Source organism: Poecile atricapillus, chromosome 4 (assembly GCF_030490865.1).
Source record: "Poecile atricapillus isolate bPoeAtr1 chromosome 4, bPoeAtr1.hap1, whole genome shotgun sequence".
NCBI lineage: Eukaryota > Metazoa > Chordata > Aves > Passeriformes > Paridae > Poecile > Poecile atricapillus.
This window is the reverse complement of record NC_081252.1, coordinates 30,308,723-30,330,295: the sequence shown is the minus strand read 5'-3', so window position 1 is coordinate 30,330,295 and position 21,573 is coordinate 30,308,723. Positions and strand designations below refer to the sequence as shown.

The window sequence follows — 21,573 nt, the reverse complement described above, 5'->3', positions numbered from 1 at the left end:
CCATCTTCTCCAAAGAGAAAGTAGGAGAAGACGTTTTGGTTGTAACACCTAAAAGTGTCAGCCTTGAGGAGGAAGAGGTGACAGTGGTCACAGAGCCGCTACAAAAGGACTTCTGCATCTTTATACATGATTATTTCAGCAGTTGCCTCAAAAGCCAAGTTCCAAAATCTTGGAGTTGCAGGATATTAAGGATCTGGTTAGAAGGGACTAAGGTTTTTCATGGGTCTGAACCTAGTCCACCTCAGTACTGAGGAGTGAGTGCCTGAAAGTTAATCCCATGATGAATGGTCTTCACAAAGTTAGCTGGTTCTGGTCCACATCAAAACTGGCACTAAACAGAAGTCTCAATAAAAGATCAGAGAAACATAAGCCAAATTAGGCTATCAACCTCACAGATTGTGTTTGGGGTGCATTCCTGGGCTCTGGGGGAGGCTTTTCATGCCACTAACATCTTTCCTTTTCACATGCACAGAGATAAAGATGACCAGTTATCAGGGAGTGAAGCAATAACACCAAGTGTGTCCTGAAGACTAACGGGACTCTGTAGGCATCACCCTGAAATAACATGAGATAAAATTACTCTCAATATGACAAAAACATGATATATATTGAGAAGGCATAGACTTCCCCTAATTATTCCCATTCTGAATAACTTTTCATTTTTTCCATAGAATTTTTTTTTTTCTTTTTTTCTGGTAGGGGGAAGGATTTTATTCTGAAAGAGATCAGCAAGATGAAATTTTTTTTGCCTGAACAGACAAACCTCCTTAAAGCTGCAAGTGACTGAAAAAGGGATGTAAAAGTAGATGTGTCATGCAGTTCTATGACTAGGAGCCATTGCATCTTCTGTGTCCCTTATGAATGAGCATGTATCATTCCTCACTTGCTTACAATGAAAATATAGCTTTAGAGGATTGAAATGGTAATTTCAATAAAGATTTCCTGAACTAAACAAAGTCTCTTTGTTCTTTAAAATGGCTCGAGGTTTTTTCACTTTGGACTTGTCAAGCTTTTCTCCCAATATATTTCTAAATTTCACTTTTACAGCTTAATATAGCACAGGGTAATTTCATTTTTAAAAGTCAGAGTATACCTGTAGGATTTAAGACCAATATTAAGTTTGTTACATACACAGAAATTCTAATAATTTAAAGAAGCACTTTTGATGAAGAAAGTTTAGCAAAAGAAGCTGAGCAACCTCCAGAATTCAACTATTTTACTTTAACTGACCTGCATGTAAAGCCTGAAAAGAACATATTGGAAACCAATTTGAAAACATATTCTCAAGCCATGGATAATATTTCCTGATTAATAAGTATCAGCATTCCTAAGAGTCCCTTAAAATGTAAGCAAAAAAAAAAAAAAAAAAAAAAGATTATATGGATTTTATTGGTTTATGGGATGATATAAATAAAATAAAAATGAAAACTTACCATATTCAAGGTGGGATCAACGTGAGAGCTGCAGCAGATAATCCTCATTAATAAAGATTCTCTGGGCAGAGAATGAGAAACCTGTGATACCTGCACATCCTGCACCAACACATTATAGACTGTAGGGCTGTATGAAACCAGTGGAGCTTTCAACTTACCTGACATGGGGCAACTGAAACCAGAATTGTGCACTCTCTTCTCTTAAAACAAGAGAGACACCAAGGATTTTTGTCTTTTTTTAAATTTTATTTTATAAATCAATAACTTTATAAACATACAAATAAAGCAAATATATTATATTTGTATTGAAATATCATTTCAAGTTTTTACACTAAATATTATTTTGAGTTTAGAGCTGAGTTTAGGAATTATTTAAAACTCCAAACACTTTAATTACAAAAACAAATCAGCTTGGTTTCCCTATCTTATTCTGTAAAGAACACTATCAAATTTAAAATTAGATCCTTGGAAGGAAAGCAAGGTAAACAAAAAAACCCCAGGACAGAATAGCAAACTAATTTTTAAGGAGTCTGAAACATCTTTATTCAGTCAAGATTCAAGGTTACAAATCTTTATTTCTTTTGACTGGGGAAACTTCCAATGCAATGTTGACTGTCATTCGACACAACACTTGCATTTTAAGCACACAAACCTACTTTACCAGAGAAACTCAAAGTACAGGGATCAAAGTCTTTTTACTGTGTAGCTCTCATGGGAACAAAATACTTTTTGGATCCGGGGGCTTTTGACCTGGACCCTCTTCACATTACAATACAGAAGATCAGTAACTGAAAGACCAGGCAGTCCCAACTAGATGCTTTGAACAATGTCAGTGAAATTAAACAATATCAAACTTAAAATCAAATCTACCAAATCCTAATGATTCAACACAGTTGTTGCCTGCTCTTGAACAGTTTAGGATGCCAACACATCTCAGCTGTTTCTCTTTCTGTGGAAGTACCCTTGTTACCATTCACACAAGAGAATGAGTCTTCACTGATAATAGCTCCAACTAAGCTCTGGAAATGTGTATTTTATAAGTTTATTCTGAATCCAGAACTGATGTGGTTAGAAAACAGACTCAACAATTCAAAACCACCAGCAAAAATCACTTTAGAAGTTAAATAAGTCACAACCCTCTACAAAACCAGCATTACGATTTTTGTAACTCCTACAACTTGGACTCAGTGTTCTTACAGTTTCACCGACATAAAACAAAACTGATTTCCCAAAGTTACTCCAGTGTGGGACTATTTTGGATAAGAGGTAAGAGCCTTTCAATACTCTTTCCCATATTGGCCTACAGAGCTGGTAAAAAACAAAACAAAAAAACAGCGACAACATTCCATACCTTTCTGGCAGGATTCAAAAAGAACTCAGAAAAGCAGACTAGTAAACACAGAAATTAGTAACATTTGCCGCTATTATCCATCTTAAGAATTACAAGGAACATTAGTGGTGGGCACTGTAGCAGAGTTTAAAGGTTACAATAGCAGGCTTCAAAATCAGAGGACTGAGAGATCCCCTACAAATAATAAAATCATTATTAGTAATTTAGTTGATGTCCAGGTATCTTCCAAAACGTTCTGAAAATGGCCTTAGGAAGTCAAGACAAGTTGGTGAAAATCACTTGATATGACAGAATGTTCTGAGTTGGAAGGGACCCATGAGGAGCATCAAGTTCAACTCTGAAGTGGAAGGCCCATACAGGGATTGAACCCATACCCTTGGTGTAATCAGCACCATGCTCTCACCAGCAGAGTTAATCTCATGATAAACAGCTGACCTCATCTCTGCATACAGCAGAGCTTTACAAGAGAGTAAACAACCTGAGAGGTGTTAGAAATCCAGTTACAAGAAAAATTGGTTCAGTTTTCCAGTTGTTCCCTCAGATTTAACAGGCAGCACAAATCAGTTGAGTGGAAATCAGTCCAAACCAAGGTGGCTTTTTTTGTGGTTTTGTCCCACTCATCCTGTTCTTTTGGAACAGCAATTGGCTGGACTTCTGTCATCACACTCAGTCTTATATAATGGACCAGGTCTGGCACCAGGCACACCTCTGTAAGACAAGGACAGCTCCAGCACATGCCTCTCCACAGGGCTGAAAGCAGATACTTCCTCAGCCCACAAGTAATCCTGTTATGCTCTGGAGGACCAGTGCAGATTGGGGGAAAAAAATGAATTAATCACTTTTCCCCTCAAATGCTGCCCATCATTAATAACACATGCCTGCAAATCATCCTCCAGTACACAAAACCTGAGAAATGCAAAGATTTGGTGCTTGCTAGACACAAGAATATCTCAGGTGAAATCCAAGTTACACTGGTCTGTCAGCAGCACTGGGAAGAGGCATATAGGGTCCATTAAAAGTATTTTAATAGTAAGATCCATTTTGAACTAATTTTTCTCCTCCATTCGTGTTTCTCTGCAGCTGTCCTTGTGTCCCACTTTCTAGGCAGTTTCTAGATTCTGTGTGTGGAAAGATCACTACTTGCAACAAGCTTCCCTTAGAAAATCCTTATCACTAATAAATCACCCACTTGGCTATCTTCTTCCCAGTGACCTTTTAGCAGGCAGTTAATGAAGTTAATGAAGCAGCAGTGATACTTATAGAGCACTCATTGCCAACAGTTCCTCACAGTAATTCTTCCAAGCAGAGATGACAGGAAAGGAGTGGCAAGGATTTCTCTGTTTTGTTCTGAATAATGGCAGGTTTTTTCTAAAGCAGATTTTAATGAAAAAAATGAGTGTTGCTTCAGTGTTTGTGAGTTCCCATCCTTTGCTGACTTCCTCCTTTTCCCATTCAAACACAGAGTGCTTCTAGTCTGGCTGCATCAGCAAGCTGGCTGGGGCAAGATTGCAAGGCTCCCTTTCAGGCAGAGGATTGGGATGGATGCTCCAGGGAGCCTGGGAAGAGCCCTTCGCTGCTCCCGTGGATTGATGCAATTTCTCACCAACAGGACCTTCCTTTTGGTGGCCTTGTTCTTTCTCCTCTTCTGCACAAGTCTCAGCTGCTTTGTCATATGTTACAGGCTGCTCTTCCTCTGGAGAAAACGGATATGTATTACTGAAAGCCATGTGAAAATATTCACAGCAACTAAGGTAAAAGAAATGTAGTGGCAGCTTTGAGAGAAGAAAGCTATGAAAGAATGCACAGAATCAGGTTCAATACCAAAGCATGACAAAAGAACAAAAAACCGGGTAAAGTCAAGAACTTGCTTCAGATTTTAAGAAATTACTTGTCCTAGGCTAGATTCATGGTTTTCTCTTTTAATACATAACAGAGAAAGGCATGCCAAAACTACCTGCCTGTCAAAATTAAAGTCTCTGCTTCAAAGTCAAAAGATCATTCACTGGAATGGCATAAGAACTCTCTTTGACATGTTAAAAAAATTACCAGATTATTTACTGATCTTGTTGTCTAAGAGAGTGGAATATCTTCTGCTAAAATTTTCAGGAAAAAATCAGACACCTATCATGGGAAATTTCTGTTCCAATACCTGCATCTGATAAAGCTGTAAATGAAAATAAAGTCTCCTAATGGGAAACATCAGTCTTCCTTTGCTGGATAGCAAGGTTCTACACATGTTCCCAATATCATTGCTTCTAAGTAAATGTGAGGTACATTTTCTACTGATGAATAAAGTGACTGCTCAATGTATGTCTAAGGACTGGCAATTCTGAAAATCTTGCAAGAAGCCTGGATGTTTGTATCCTCAAACGTTTGTATTTGCATATTTCTAAGTGGCTGAGGCAAACTGGTTTCTCTAATAACTTCTGCATTTAGGAATGTATTTACTTTTTTTTCATTTATTTACATGGTAAATAAAACAAATGTCTAAGGGTGTTAGTCTTTCTCCATCAATTCTCACCATCTGAGCAATTGAGATCCAGTTGCCACCTAGAAGGAGTGGTTCAGCTGGTAATTTGAGGGTCATGGAAGCCTGTTCTGTGCTTCTGTGCCACCTGCTGCCTTTGGACCAGTGACAAGAGGCGCATCTCCTCTATTCATCTCATCTTTGTTTCAGCACCAAACACTCCCAAAGCAGTCAAACACTTTGTTTAACACAAAAAGCAGAACTGCAGTTGCTGGCATGGGGTGAAACCTGGACTCCTCACACCTTTCCAGTTATCTTGCCTGAACGAATAAGGACTGTCAAAGTGTTCTGTTCCATGGATATCCATTCCCCAACAGTATGATGGGCATAACTTCACTTGCAAAGCTCTGAAGGTCTATTTTAATGCAAACATCTGATATTATTCTATCACAAGAAACCTCTGGCTTGTTCTGTGTGAAAGCACTGTTGTAGTGTGGTTTCTCATAACCAATATGCAAAATGAAGGGATGAATGTTCTCGTCATATCAATACAAACATGGGTTCTGCCAGAAATAAAACCTGGATTTCTCTGTCTCCTCTAGCAGCCACTGCTCCTGCTGGTACAAGGTGAAGGCAGATCTAATAAAGGACATCCTACTCACCAGATTCTGAAGGACAGGCAGGATGAGGATCTGCTGTCTCACACTCAATTAGATCAACTGCTTTACTCTCCAGAGAACTGTTACCCTCCTTAAAAACCGCAAACTGCAAATACATACAATATGCACAAAATATGGAGAGCCCAAATTAATAAAAAATGAATTGGTTTTCTGAAACCCAAGAGGCAAACTAAAAGGGCCACATACACCAACCACAGAACAGGGAAAAAGGTCATCCTGGCTTCTGGGATGACCCTTCCCCTGCAGGTAATTAAACATTTGAGTTGATGATTGTCCCAGTCCTTCTTTGGAAAGTGCACAGTCTCAGTCTAGCTAAGAACTACCAACTCTCTTGCCTTGCAAATCAACATTTCCAATGGCAAGGACAAAAGTTCATGAAAATCAACCCTCTCCATTTTACTGAGGGCCATTTTTAAAGTACTAAAGATATCTGCAGGAATGCAGACAGCAGAAACCTGTGTCAAACACAGGGAAGGAAGAAAGCCTCCCTTCCTGGCTCTCAGCATCTCCTGCAGGATGCAATTCCATCACACCACAGTGACAGTGCAAGTCAGAAGATGAGACCCTCTGGGGGAACATGCTGAAAGGACCAGGGGGAAAACAGAAAAAACAGGGGTAGAAGAAAGCAATGTGAAGCACTATGATGAAATTGTACAGAGGGAAAGATGAAAAACCAGTAAAGGGGGGAGGTTTACAGAGCAGAAACGCTGAAGAGAAAACATCTGTCAATAAGATGTTCCAGCAAAAGGATTGACAGATTCAGGGGTCCAGCTGGATAACTGGTGGATTTATGTGGATAGAATACATGTGCAGCAGGTGCACCTATTTAGGCATCAGTTAATTTATGTAAAATGTGTGCTCTTACAGCTGCTAACCCACATATGACCGACTCCCGGTGGAGATTCAGCTACACATAGTTCTGCAAAATATATCTGACTGTGCGAATCAAAATGAAAAGTCTCAGAATAGCATCAAAATCCAGGCACATGCAGGAGTTTACCAAGCTATACATATCAGTAGGACTAACTGGGGCCTGGCTTATGGAACTCTAATATGAATGTCAAAAAATAATGCAGGCATACCCTCAGCTAATTACACCCTCAGCTAATTGCACCGTCACCTGGCAGAAAAGAAGGGAAAAGTGAGTGATGCTTGGACAATTTGTAGGTGTAGTTTCAGTATCATGATACCTAACTTTTGATGTGTGTGATAGCACAAAGCCTTGTTATCCTCTACATTAACCTAGACAGGCAAGAACAAGCAAGCCTTTGCACTCTCTCTCATCAGCCTCACAAATGAGCAGTGGCAGTGAGGACTACCAAATGAGTGGAATTCATGAGCTCCTTACCATTACTGTACAAGTAACTGTATCTTGTGTATACACAAGATACAGCCCCAATATAAAGTCCTTTTTTAAGATCATTAATGTTGTGTAGATCAATAGTACCCAAAAGTCTTAGAAGTTGAGCAGCTATAGTTTTCTCTCCCTGATGTAGTATAACATTTTTTTTTATTTTTTTTTACATAAAGCTCTCCAATAACCTACTTGAAGTGAATAGTACAAATGGACAACTTCCCACAGCTTTTTGGCAACTCCAGATATTCTAACCTGAGTGCATGCATGCATGAAGCCCTGGTGAACTTAACGATCAATGGCTACATCAGCACAGAGAAAATCACATGCATGAAACCACAGCAATCCATTACTGAGTAAGCACCAGTAATTAGCAAAGGGTCAGTGAATTCCTCTTCCAGTGTGCAACAAGCCACTGCAATAAATTACTTTATTAATGTATTGAGTACCTCCTGGTGCATAGTGAAATGTAACAGAAATGTATAATAGACGTAAAAGCTCGATTTGTTTCTGTTGATTCATTGAACATTGAACATTGAACATTGCTGTTTAGTTACCTTACATTCAGCAAAAATGTCACTGGTGACCAGCATTAACTGCAGGGTCAACAGAAGGTGGGGACAGAGCTGATGGGCTGCAGGCCTCCTAGAGCACTGCTCCCAGGCAGGGAACTGTTCTCAGTCCCAACAAATGTTTCTGCTTTTCTCTACCTCAGGTATTTTGCATACTGTGGATTTTACCTCTGCTGTGGGCAAATCATGGCATTGCCATGATTCAGCTCATTTGCTGTCCAATACCTGAAGGAAAGGTGCTGATAATAAAACATGCATAAGGTTATGCAGTTGACCAGCTGAGGAACAATGTGCCATAGCAGGGTCAAGTCCATTCAGTACTACCAACATATGTCAGTGGCTACCCACCCACAAATCCTGCCAGACACTCTCACTAAATCATTTGGAGGCCATTCTAAGAGTCTCAGACTGAGCACAGAGGTAGCCACAGATGCCACTTATGTCACTTGACAACTTCAAGTTCCAGCAGTGTAATGTTAGTCTAATGCCAGTCAGAATCAGGTCCTTAAACCAGATTTTATAGGGCTAAATGACAGCAAAAATGACAACAGCCACAGGCCTGTACAACCAGACCACATCAACATTCTTACCTACACCAGTGTAAAATTGGAACTTTATATATCCTACCAAGCTGCCTGATAAAATCCTGGTTGTTTTTCTTTACAAGGCAGCAGCTTCTAATACAAGACATTTAATTTCATCAAGCCTCAAAATAGAGTTCAACATCTCATGTAGCACACACAATACTTGGCTTCCAAGAAGGCTTTTTTTACAGAGGGCATACTTTCCTGTGAAAATAACTGTGTGATATGCCATGTCATCACATTGCCATTTCCTCAATTTAGAACACAGTTCCCCAACTGTTGTGTTCAAAGCTAACAATAACACTGGCTAATGGTTGCAATACATCCAGGCAGCTGTGAACTTTGAGGGATAACAATGAGGTAAGATGAACTAGGGTTCACAGCAAAGCACTTGATGACTCTAGCAGTTATTTAATGTATTTAAGATGTGAATTATTTGATGAATAATCTCAAGTGGATCCCTAACACTCCTTTGATCCTTCCTGGTTCCCTCTCCACTCCACATTAACGTAGTTACCAGAGACTTGTTGCCAGTAGGTGTTATGCTCTCATTGTCAGCGCGGCTGCTGGCGGCTCTTATCGCTTCTGCACAGAGATTCTTCTTATACAAATTCTGACTTCTGCAACAGAACAAAAGCTGAGGCAAGTTATTTTGCTCTGAGAGGAACAGATGCTGTTTTTTCACATGTTATCCTGTGAGTATTCACAGAAGTACGTATATTTTGTTTTCTCTCACTGTGTATTGCTATTCATTGCTATATTTGTGCATTGCTACCCATTACCACACAGTGGTTAAAACAAACAGCTTGTCAGAAAAATAAGTCGGTGAGAAGCACAGAAATGCTTGTTCCAATGTGCCATCTGTAAAGGGTCATTCAATAGAAAGAACAATAGGCTACATAATTTTAATTAGACCCTTCAATTTTCTTACATTATTCTATTTATAATATTTTATCTTATAAATTTTCTTTCAGACAATGCAATGAAGAGTGTGGGTGAAACTCAGAAATAAAAATCTGATTGTATTTCTGTACACTATTGGCAGCTACAATTATGAAAGTCACTTCTGTATTCATCTGCATCATTTATGCAAAGCAACAGTTTCAGAAGTTCCTATGAAATAAACAAACTGAAAGTCTCAAAAAGCTTAGAAATAACATCTTCATGAGCCACAGAATTGGCTTTAGGGGAAAATAAGGTAGGAGTACAGTCTGGAGCAGGAAAAGGTATGAATAATCAGCTATAAAAGGCTAGTTCTATAAATTCAAAGACTTATTTTTGCAGTTAAACAGAAATCACTTGTAAAGTGGTATAGGCCCAAATAAAACATTTTATTTTACTTCTCTTGAGATCCAGATCAGTACATCTTTATTCACTTTACATTTTTGCCCTTCTAAGCATCAGCTAACAAAATTAATGTTATTGCCTCCAAATTGTGGAAGTCAGAAGTTATAACATCTTTTTGCTTGATCTATTTTAAATAAAATTTTGCAGATATTTACCAAAGAAAATAGGAATTTGCTTTTTATTTAGGAACTTGTCTTTTATTTCTATATAGCTTTTATATACTGACTGTGAAAGGCCACACAGCATAATTACTATATATTGCTTCCTTCATGAAAAGACAATGTAAATTAATTTTGCTTTGTGTGTGTGGCCTTGGCCAGTTGAGGTGAAGGAGTTGTTGGTGTTGAATCTACAATTCAGGTTTGGGGTTTTTTTGTGGAAAAGAGTTGTTTCCTTGCTTCCCAAGGAAGGTAAGAAACTGGGCATGCTATACAGTCAGACTGCATAAATCCAACATTAAGAATGACACAGTGCTCTTCAGCAGACAGCAGTCATTGAACAAACCAACACAATACTTCAGCACGCTTGGCCTTCAGTTCCCACATTTTCTAATAGGCAGGTGCAGACCTCCAGCTTCATTTCCTTCAATTAAAAGGAGATAGGCATCTCCATTTTGCAGGGGAAGGAACAGGACTATTAGAGACTTAATCTGTACATTTTGAAATACGGTAGATTATCTGAAAAAGTGGTGTAGCAATTTCAACCCCAATACTGGTTCCCAGACTCCAGTTAAATAAGGATTTTAGATCAGTGGTTTAATTTTTATCTAGTTATACTAGTAATTGTTGCAGTTCAAATTCAGTCAAGTGTGTAATTGAAAACCTGTTGTTGTGGTGAATAGCTATATTGATCAAAAGCATTTGGCAAGAAATAAACATAAATCTGGGAGAAAAAGAGGAAGGGAAGAAATTTAATGCTATCATACTTTCAAACAAATCATATTCCATTTTTCATTAGAGAACATACAAAATATATGAGAAATAAAAGAATCTCATAATTTTTCTGTTCTTTATATATCCACTGATCAGATTCTGAATCCCAGGTTATTTGAAAAAAACAGGCTGCACTTAGCTTTAATTCTGGGTCCTTATCACTAATTAATAGAAAATAAGAAATGCTGCAGCTTCCCTACTTTTATGGACTAAATATACAAAGAACCATAAAATAAGAATGAAAAATATTAGCATGCATATTTAACTTCTTATGTCTAGGAGAGTCTAATTTTAAAATTGACCTAAACCACAAACAAAAATCCAGCATTTAAATCAGCCTCTGAGAACAGCTGTCTGCTAAGGTCATGGCCAAAAGACTCTAGCTTAAATGGTTAATACTTTCCAGTCTAAGGGACACCGATGACATTTAATTTCACATCAGACTGGGTTCTTAAATAGTGACCGTTGGAATTCTTTTTGCCACAAGAAGAATCCCGAATCTGCGCAATTCATTACAGCCATGGAAAACGCCAGGGAGTACTTTTACAACAGATGTGCTTAGACTCACTTCCCCCATTTTACTCTCTCTACTGCCAGGAAAACTGTCTCCACGTTCACTGCTGGAAGCATCACTCCCTACGTTTGCCTTGGGAAGGTTAGCGGGCTGCTTTTCTCAACGGCAAAGAAATTTTCAGGTGGAATTCTACACTGAATGGGAAACAAAAGCCATCTCATTGAATAGCTGGCAGAGAAGAGCCAACCCCTACTACCATGACGGTTTCAGACACCTAGAGCTGCGAAGAGAAACCCAGGAAGAAGTCAATGGCACGTTTTAATGACAAGGCCTGTTCTTTCTTCCCTCCACGTGTTTTGGCTCACTAACAGCGGCGTGAATTCTGCGGGCAAGGGACACGGCAGAACTTCCCGTACCATTCACACCTCCAGTTACTGGCAAGCCAAAGAACAGGAGCTGCAGCAGCTGAGGAGCAGCTCGCGTTCGCAAGCACAGTGTGAAAGCAGCAGCAGCAGGAGGAGCAGCAGCAGCAGCCCAGCCCGTGTGTGGCAGCAGTACCTGCGGCAGTAGGCAGCCAGGACAGCCAGCAGCAGCAGCAGCAGGGCCAGCACGGCGGCACCGGCGGAGATGGCGATGCTCCGCGCCTTGGCCCGCCCGGCGCTCAGCCGCTGCTCCCACCACTCCAGGTCGCTGAACTGGCAGCGCTCCCCCACGAATCCCGTCACACAGCTGCCAAGGAAAGAGGGCACACGCTGCAGCCGAGGGCAGGGCACAGCCCCGCCCCGCCGCTTCACCGCTGGGCACCGCTGCAAAAACATCTGGTTGAGTTTAGCAGTGGGGAAGACGAAATTATTTCAAATTATATTTCTATTTATATATATATATATTTATATTCTATTTAAAATTTGGTGTCAAAACCTGTAGAATCCAGTATTAAAAAGTATTTTTCTTTTTTTTTTTTTAAAGAAAATTTGTTTTTTACTGGTATTGGATCGCCTATAGAATTATACAGAGAGGTTGCCATTACCAGATTCCTATGGGCAAAAAGTAGGAAAAAAAAATTCTTAAATCCTGTAAATCCTGCTGTGTGATTAGTGTTTCCCTAGGATTTTCTGTTTAACTTCTTTCAGCAGCAAGCTTTCCCTTCTTTAAATTAGGCAGTACAGGACTGACTCATATTTTCAGAGTGACTTGACTATAATAATGCAATTTTAATCTGAAACTTTATTTTAAAATTAAAGATGAATTAAAGTGTTTTTAAAAACCCATGCATAAAGTTTAGAAATATCTTCAAAACTTACTTTTAATATAAGTTTCTTCTGTTGGCAGATTTTGTTTATATGTTTGGTTTTACCATTGTAAAACTCAACACAGAAACTTCCTATCAATGCATGGAACCTCCAAATCAAAATTACTAGAAAGTGAGAAATGCATCAAAGAAATAATCCCAGCCTAGTTTTACTATGCAAGGCAAGACACTTAAATAATAAATGGAAAAAATTTAAAGTCTATTCCATTCATAACAATCCCTCAGCAACATAGGCTCAACTCATCACAATTCTAATTGGTCTAATTTTACTCAAGTCCAAGAGCTAGTCAAATGAGAAAAAGAAGCAGGATTTGACCTGAAGCAGTTTTTACCTAATGTCATGAAGACATTATATCAATTACTAAGTCAGGCACAAGCACTCTCACTCTTGCAATTTAGAATGCATGTCTGCTGGAAGGCAGAAAAAATTATCATTTTTAAATGTTAAATTACAATGAATTTCAAACATGCAGGCAGATCTACTTTCTAGTGTAAGATCTTTTATTAATTAGAATACAAATCATACTAGGTATTTGATTTTTGCTGCATAACATTTTCTGTTCTTTCCCTTTGGTAGTTAATAAATCAGAGCCTACATGAATGAATGCTGCCATCTAGTGAGGATTCATAGGGGACAGAATCCAGCAACCCCCACACACAAACTCCAACAGCATGGCTAAAGCAGGACTCCTCTTAAATTTTTTAACTGCTTCCACTTCCAAAACTGAAAAATATGTACAATTGAATTCTCATTATGCACTGACACCTAATAAATAAGAGGAAAAAAAATGTGATCCAATTTGAAAGTTCTGCAGGTTTAGACTCTTCAATTTCAAGACAAGAAACTTCTGGAGTGAACATAGTTAACTATGCTTCTAAAAGTTACATGAAAAATTCAAAACAAGTACCAGAGATGACTATGAGTGTCTCCAGAGTCTGTCAGTCTTTGTCCAAGGACTTTGCTGAGCTCAAGAAATCCACAGCACAAAGCATCTACTTCATTCCCATATACGTACATGAGACACATTCCTTTCATATTCTTACAGGTACAGAGATCTGTAGGCAGGGGATACCACTCATATTTCAAAATAGGGAATCCTGAGACACAGAGAGAGATTTTCCTGCCCTGGAACAGCATCCAGCATCCTTTGTACAGGTCTGTGACCCCAGGGAAGGAGGCAGGCATTGGATTTGTCCCATTGTAAAGATTTTATGCTTGATTTTGAAGAGAGATTCTGCGTACAGCTTCAAATATAATCAGGTTATACACTTCAATGCCAGAACTAAATGTTTGGAAGAAGTGACTACCCCATGGGGCTAGGCTGTCACATTGACCAAATCAAGGCTGACTTCTGGAGAGATGAGATTCTCCTTGCTTTCATCAGTACCTGCATTTGGGGAACCCAGAATTATGCTTCAAAAAAATATAGACAGGGTTAAAAATACTGACAGGGGAAGTAGGCCTCAATTTTGAGGTCTAATCGCAACTCTCCCTGTTTTTAAGAAGGCAATTATACCCTATCCTTTTCTGCCCTTCTGTAATGGAAGATGCTGACACTAGAAGATTGCTCCCTGGCCCCAGGCAGAGAAGACAAGACTGAGGTGTCCTCTTCCATCCCAGTGAAGGCTACACATGAACAGCAAGGCCAACAGGGACAGCAGGACATGTACAGGAGAGAGAGCAAGCGCCTCTTTCAAGTCATTTAACAGCTTACCTCCCATTTCCAAAGTAAAAAATCAAGTGCTTAGGGAACAAATCCAATCCTACTATTAATTGCAATGTGTGTGAATGGAGTTGCCCTGAAAATTACACTGATCACTTACAGGAAGGAGAAGATTTGAATGTTAATGAGTGACGTGGGTGATGAGCAGATCATTCATGGACAAACTCTTCCCTGTCTGCAGTTAACTGGGGGTAGCATTCCAAGGGTGCTGTTCTTCAGCAGAGAAAATATAAATTTCTGTACTTACGTGCAGGCATAGTCTTGTAGATCAGAAACATAATTGCACACTCCACCATGGAGGCAGTATGACTCGTAGGAAGGAGGACATCCTACAGTGTCACCTTGCACAGCGTTTGTGGTGTATTCCTTGCTGACAGCAGTTGGGGGAACAGTAGATTCTGAAACAGAGTGTTTTACAAGGACATCTCAAACTTCTGGCCTCATTGGTAACATAATCTTACAAAAAAGTTCCAGAATTTCAAGGTATTCCACTGGGTAAAAATATCCTATTTCTATTAATTACTTGCGTTTTACCTGTTTTCTTATGTTGTTATCAAATTTAGGCAAGCAGTAATTTTGATCAAATTACTAAATATGCTTAATTTTAGATTTACAGTAGAAGACCTACAGTGATTGACTGAGTTCTGTGTCTTTAAATGAGTGATCCCAGCTCTGAAGAAAAACTGCACCAACTGTCTAGGTGCTTACTCTGAAATGATTTTTGCATCTTATGCAGCTTTGGCATATGGTAAATATATAAATTACCAGAGTGAGAGGTAGAGGTGAAGGGTGACTGTGTTTCATGAACTTGGATCTCAGACCCAGAAGCTTTCACAAGCAACAATTCTTAAGCAGATTGTTTCTACTCTGCTGCCATCCAGTTCATTGCATCTCTGTGTGATGGCAGATCACATTTTCTGTTGTTTCAGGCTAGCTCAGGTACAGGTAACAGCATCACTGGGGGAGCAGGGAGCCCTATGGTTCTGCCAAAGGCTTCTGCAGCCTGCTCTGAATCACACATACTGCCACCTACACACCTATCCAAACTAGCTAGTTTTAAAGATAGCAGTAATGTCTCTGCACAGCATGACCACAGTGCAGATGTGCCCTTACAGAAAAGGGGCTTTTTCATGCCTATTTTGATGCTTCAACAAATCTACAGGTCAGAAAAAAACAGCTCCATGGCAAAGAATTTCCAGCAGTATGGATTAGCAGAGACACGCCTAATCATTCTCATACAATTATGGGGTCAGTTCTGTGACTCACACCAGTTTTATTGCAACATGACCTTCAATGACATTTGGGTTTTAAAATTTCATTTGCAGGAGAACTGTCATGGCAAAGAGCCTGAATGGAAAGGGATGAGTGATTATAGTGAACCCCAGGTGTGCGTGCATTCAGCAAAGAAAATTTCATCTTGCTAAAAGAGCTTATTAGGTAAAGAACTAAAACAGTGTGTTAACATCTATAAAGACATGGGATCAGACTGACAGATGAGGGACCTAGGAAACATTACTTCCAAGTCATGCATCATTTAAAATCATCATTTCCTGAGTGACACCTGAAACTACTGCAAGATTAAGTGACTGAAATGGGAGTGGGAATCTTGATAGGTGTTCTATTTAAGAAAGCCATAATTTCCTTGTTTTTCTGAAGAAACAACTCTGTGACAATCACACAATGTTCCTCCATCATCAGAAAGTCACTCAATCTGGAGCAAAATTCATCCTGACCAAGAGGGCTGACACAGAGTAAAAGAATGAGTCATCCATTTTCAGAGAATGCTGCTATCACATTGAGGCACTAAAATGAGGGTCAGATAGTTGCTAGTGCTGCACCTTTAGCAGCTCCCTTCAGTAAATTGGTAATCAGATTTTCTAAGTAGTTTCAGAGCCCTTTTGAACAATCAGTGACTGGAACTGAAAGACAAGCTTATACTGAAGAATCAAATGGCACTTAAATCGTGCATTTCCTGTGCTAGCCTTTGGCAGAGTAACAGAACACACAGGGAGTTTGAAAAATGGCACAGACTGAAATTACCCTCAAAAAATGTTACTTCCAAGGAGCATTTACTTCTGCTGTTGAGTGTAAAAAACATTTGATAGATCTGTTGTTACATTTAGATAGTAAGAATTTACATTGAACCTTAATGTAAATATTTCCCAACTAAACTCGGATCTGTTCTCCTTAGTCCACCACACAACAGCCTCCTAAAGGCAATGCTAAATGGATCCACAAGCTGGTCAGGGTATGACTATACAGAGATCCTTTCCTTTCCAGGTGTAACAATTTATCCAAGGACACAGCTCTTAATTTAGGGCCATTTAGTTTTCTTTGCTCACTCAGTTTACTCACTGCAACCAATGCCAGTCCCAGAAGCATGATCAGCACACGAGCAAGTGAAGTTTCCTTCCGTATTTGTGCAGGTCATGTTCTCTCCACAGGTGTGGGACCCCGTCTTGCACTCATCAATATCTGTCACCCAAAGAATCTGCAGTTAGAAGAATGAAATGCCTCAGAGCATCAGCTAAAAGGGCAGCAGTTGCAGCACTGCAGTACCCAGGCAGTGGGGAAAAGCACTGGAGAGAGACCTCTCCCTCTGCAAATACGCCTTCATGGAAAACCTTTGGAAAAGCAACCAGCATACTTTCTCTAGCAAGAGCACGCTGAGGAAACTCTCCATGGGGAGGAGGAAAGGGCTTCCCCATAAAATGTAACAAGTACAGCAGAGCTGGAGACTTATTTGTACCAGATGTATTCTCCTGGCATTCCCAGTCATAGTTTGCAGCCTGTTGGCATTCCTGCATTAACACAGCAGAAGGGGTTGAGTGGGGAGCTGCCCACCCCTGTACTACCCACCTAGTTCAGCCTAACAAAGAGTTTAGGCAGAAGAAAAGTGTCTAGAAACCCCCTGGTTTAATTCAGTTTGTGTGAACACTTCAATGAGTGAGGCTTTGAGTGACTGTGAAGAGGCTCCCTGACTACAAGCGTGTCCAGGCTCAGAGGCCATGTTAGGTTTGTATACATCTCTCACCCTCATTCTGCTGTACTCCCTCCTCCTGCCTCCACCCCTTCTCTGCAAAGCCCAGGGCAGCAGCCTCTGCCAGCCTGCACCTGCACATTGCTGAGTGCTGAAGCACTCCCCTCAGAGGTGAAACCTTTGGTTCACATAGCACAGCGAAGGGGGGGGAACAAAATGGCTGCAGCATTTTATTTTAAGAAATGTCATTTCACCAACACAAAATTAACTCATTGTGTGTTATCACTGGACATACCATCACATTCCTGGACACTGTGCATGCATGCAGGCACTCACAACTGAAGCACAAAATCACTTACCAGTTTCTGGTTTTCATAGTATATGTTAAGTCATTGAACACAAAATTAGTTTCAGTTATGTTTACACCTTAGTACTACTGCATCTTTTATAAAATGCTGAGAATCTATTTTCTGCTCTTAAAGACTTCAGGAAGATAATGGACTGGTTTTCAATCACAGTGGAAGGTACTACATCCTGAACAACTATACCACAGTTTAGTGGTAGGTAAGACTGTAAGGGCTGCTTGAGGACTTGCCTTCTAGGTTTTTCTGGGTCAGCCAGAGGACCCTGTCACTTCTGTGTGCACTTCCAAACACCTCCAAAGACATAAGCTCTGTCTCTGACAGGCAAAAGGCCTTCTTGATTCTTCTGCCTCTCATACTTTCCACTCTCTACCCATAATAATGATACTGTTCTTAATCTTTCAGTCACCCTAATCAGCATTGAAGAACCAAGTCCAGTAAAGATTACGTAAGAATTGGTTCAAACTTAATGGGCTTTGAATTAGGCTATAAAGGAAAAAAGGAAAAGAAAAGGACAAAAGAGAAGGCGAGACTCTCATAAAGCTCTGAACAAACTGTGTGCTAGTCAAATACTGGAAAGAAAAAGCTTCCTGTTCATATTTACCACTAAAATGGATTAAGAATTTAAGAGACGTAGGGAATGAACTAAAGACCTGGCATTAGAGCTGGATGGGAAAATCAGTGGGTCTGATTATTAACAAGACTCTAAATGTACTCAAGTTGTCAGTGTCACACCTTGAACCTCATGCCTATTAAACAGACCTGGCATTATTTGATGAGTATTATGACACACTCAATACCTGCTTTCGTTTATATTCATGGCAACGATTTCCAATAAAGCTCTACTGCTTCACCTCCACTTCCCTCCTCCCCTTCACTCTTCCTCACTCTCCTTCTACAGCCACTAAAAAGAGTGCAAACACTGAAAGGAGATATTCACTGACAACTACAGGCGTTGCATATTGATCAGTTGCTGAGGTTACCACACTTCAAACAGGGAGGAAGGAATAACAAAGGCAGAAATGCCTTCCAGACAGAGCAGAATCCTGACACATGCCCATACCGTAGCAATGGACTCCATCTCCAGTGTAGCCTTCCAGGCATTTACAGACGTAGCCCCCTTCCGTATTGATACAGTCCGACACGCTTCGATTGCAGCGGTCCATGCGCACAGCGCACTCGTCAACGTCTGTGGGACAAAACAAGGGACAGGACACTCACGTCAGGAAAACACCACATCAACCAATAAACTGAATAATCCACCATGGATCTCCCTCAGACCGTGCTGACACCTGGTTTTTAAAGCACATGTGAAGCAAATGGGAAGAGAAGGACTTTGTGGTCTTTTTTGGTATGAAGTTTGATGGAGGTGTTCTAAAATCCAAGGGAGTCAACCAAGTACTACCAACTGGAGATCACAGATATCATTTGCTTAAAAAACCTGGTCAGAGGAAATGATCTGATTCAAAAATTGATTTATGTTATAGAACCATAGAATCCATTAAGTTGGAAAAGACCGCTAAGAGCATTTAGAAACTTTTTTTTTATGAAAGAACAACTCTGTGACAATCACACAATGTTCCTCCATCATCAGAAAGTCACTCATAGGCTTAAAAAAAGAAAAAGTACTATGGTGAAAAAAATGTATGTCCATTTCAGCTTACAATTTTTTTTCCCTTTCCATAGTAACAAAAATTCTGCTGAGTCTTCATGCTTAGCCACCAAATGGTATTCTTTTTCCTGTTCCTATCACTTTCCTCTCTTGATCTTTGTGAGAGCAAAACAGTTCTTCCATTTATGTTGCAAACAAGTCCAGAAGCTTAAAGACCACCCTGAGTAATGTTTTGCATGGCTGTTAGAGTCTTTTTCTAGTGCTAGAAAGAAACTAAAGCATCACTTTCATATAAACATTACATCAGGAATACTAATTTTGAAGAGATCCCTTATGTCTAAATTATACATTAACTATCATGTCTATGGACTGAGCTTTTATAATTAGTCAATTGTTACAAATAAATACATTATACTTCTATTATCCCTGGTTTTGCTTGTTAATATTAAGAAGATTAATATTAACACTCATGGCTAGAGGGGGAAAAAAAGGCATGTGATAATTAGCCATTTCATCTCACATGCTCTCTGCTCATCATCCCTTTCATACTACTGACCTTTCTCTGACGCCTCACACAACAGAGCTGCCAATGTGAAAGGGGATAGATTTTCTTCCTCCCCCTTCATCTAAAATTTTTCAAAAGTTATAATAATGTTTTTTATTACCATAGCATGATTTCCCCTTCCTGGTAAATCCTTTCAAACACTGGCACATAGCACCGTCTTCCAGCAAAACACACTCTGCATTGACATAACATTCTAGTGCAGTGCAGTCATCTTCATCTATAGCACAAGCAAAACAAACAAACAAAAAAACACTAGATGGATTTGGAAATATCAAAGGAGGTAGTGTATATCTATATTACAGAAAAACAAACAGCTAAGAAAACCAAAACATACAGTCAAAGTTTGAAACTTAGCTCTCCAGGATTAATAACGACCAGCCAACACAATCACTGCAGCGGTTCTCTTTGTCTAGATGGAGTTGACATGTCATTTAGTATCAGGGTTTCTGAATATTTTATTCAAAACTTATTGCAAAACTTAATGATCTAGTGTCACCAAAGATATGTAGAATTCAGTGGGTTTATTTTAACTTTTTTTAGAGGAATGCAATATACTTAAAAACCTAAGGGAGAGACTTTTCAAGTGTTACAAATTAGAAATGTTTGTTCTCTAGACCAGGATAATATTATAAAACTTTGTTGATATAGCCAAGGAATATAGACACAAACAAAAAAAAACATTCCTACCTGGAATAATTTCACAGACCCAAATTCTTGTTAGAAGGTTAAGAGCCTGAATACCACCAGTTTCAACAATGAACCTTTCTTTCTTTAAGGTATACGACGTCTTTCTGCTCTATAAACCTGTTCAGAGCCTCAGAGTAGGCATAAGGAAGATAAACATCAGACTCTACCTGATACCATGATTTCAGCCATAAAAAAAATCATTTTCTTCTTTTCCCCACTGTCTGCATCCTTAAAAATCCGAGTGCTCCACCTGCTCTGGAGCACAGTCTGTGGTGGTGGTGGCATTGGCATTAACTCCTTGTGCACAGAGACACTTCCTGAAAAAGACAACAAAAAAGTGACATGGACTATTTAAATCTAGTGAAACAGCCTTCTGATTTTCAAATACTTGTCTACTTTCCAATAACCATGGCAGTTTCCTTTTAAAATAAACATCACTATCCTCCCAGACTAAGCTGTTTCTGACATCAAATTATTCCTAAAAGCACTCACGGGTGAGTTTTCTCAAATACAAAATAGAAGAAATGTGACTCGTTGCTCACAATACTTGTCAGCATTGCACACACCTTTTTCACTGCTAAAATGCCAAGGGAAAAATGACAGTGGTCAGATGACATGTCTGTTGTCTTGTTGTACCAAGAACAAACATTCCAGCATTTTCATTCTTCAGAGAAACATAACATTCCTTATGTTAGAGCAAGGTGAATTTTTCCAGTGCTACCTGTCAGGATCCTCAAGGGTTTGAGGGGGATCTTTTTGGGAACTGGAGGACTGTACCTTCTGTTGTGTTGGAAGAATCCAAAGCACGACAGGATTTTCCATCTTGAGCTTTTCCAAATCCTGGATAGCACTTGCAGTGGACAATTCCAAAACTGTTTTCACAGATCTGATCACAGCCTCCATTCTCATAAAGGCAAGGATTTGCCCCTAATGAAGAAAAACAGGAAAATTAACAAGTTGTTTCTTCAGTCAACATCTCTGTTTAGACATGCAGAGTTGAAGCAGTTGGAAAAAGAGTAAGGACTGACAAAAACTAGGATTTTATTTTTTTTTATATAACAACAAATGCACATAGTAAAGCATAGATATTATCAGCTAGC

General features: G+C 39.5%; 1 protein-coding gene across 4 annotated transcripts in view; it reads right to left on the bottom strand.

Annotated features, from left to right (window-relative positions):
- Nucleotides 1-1,668: 1,668 nt before the first annotated feature.
- The window catches only part of EGF (epidermal growth factor), a 58,969-nt gene continuing 39,064 nt past the window's right edge, over nt 1,669-21,573 (bottom strand). The window contains exons 16-25 of one of the 4 annotated variants that reach the window (XM_058838696.1): nt 21,251-21,400; nt 20,641-20,790; nt 19,887-20,003; nt 18,667-18,798; nt 16,623-16,742; nt 14,515-14,665; nt 11,793-11,963; nt 8,959-9,061; nt 5,914-6,016; nt 1,669-4,477 (exon numbers count right to left, since the gene is read on the bottom strand). In XM_058838696.1, the coding sequence (XP_058694679.1) occupies nt 4,254-4,477; nt 5,914-6,016; nt 8,959-9,061; nt 11,793-11,963; nt 14,515-14,665; nt 16,623-16,742; nt 18,667-18,798; nt 19,887-20,003; nt 20,641-20,790; nt 21,251-21,400 (1,421 nt within the window). In that variant the 3' untranslated portion in view covers nt 1,669-4,253. Of the gene's footprint in view, nt 4,478-5,913; nt 6,017-8,958; nt 9,062-11,792; nt 12,041-14,514; nt 14,666-16,622; nt 16,743-18,666; nt 18,799-19,886; nt 20,004-20,640; nt 20,791-21,250; nt 21,401-21,573 lie in introns of those variants that run through there. The other 3 variants (XM_058838697.1, XM_058838698.1, XM_058838699.1) reach the window with 3 other exon arrangements.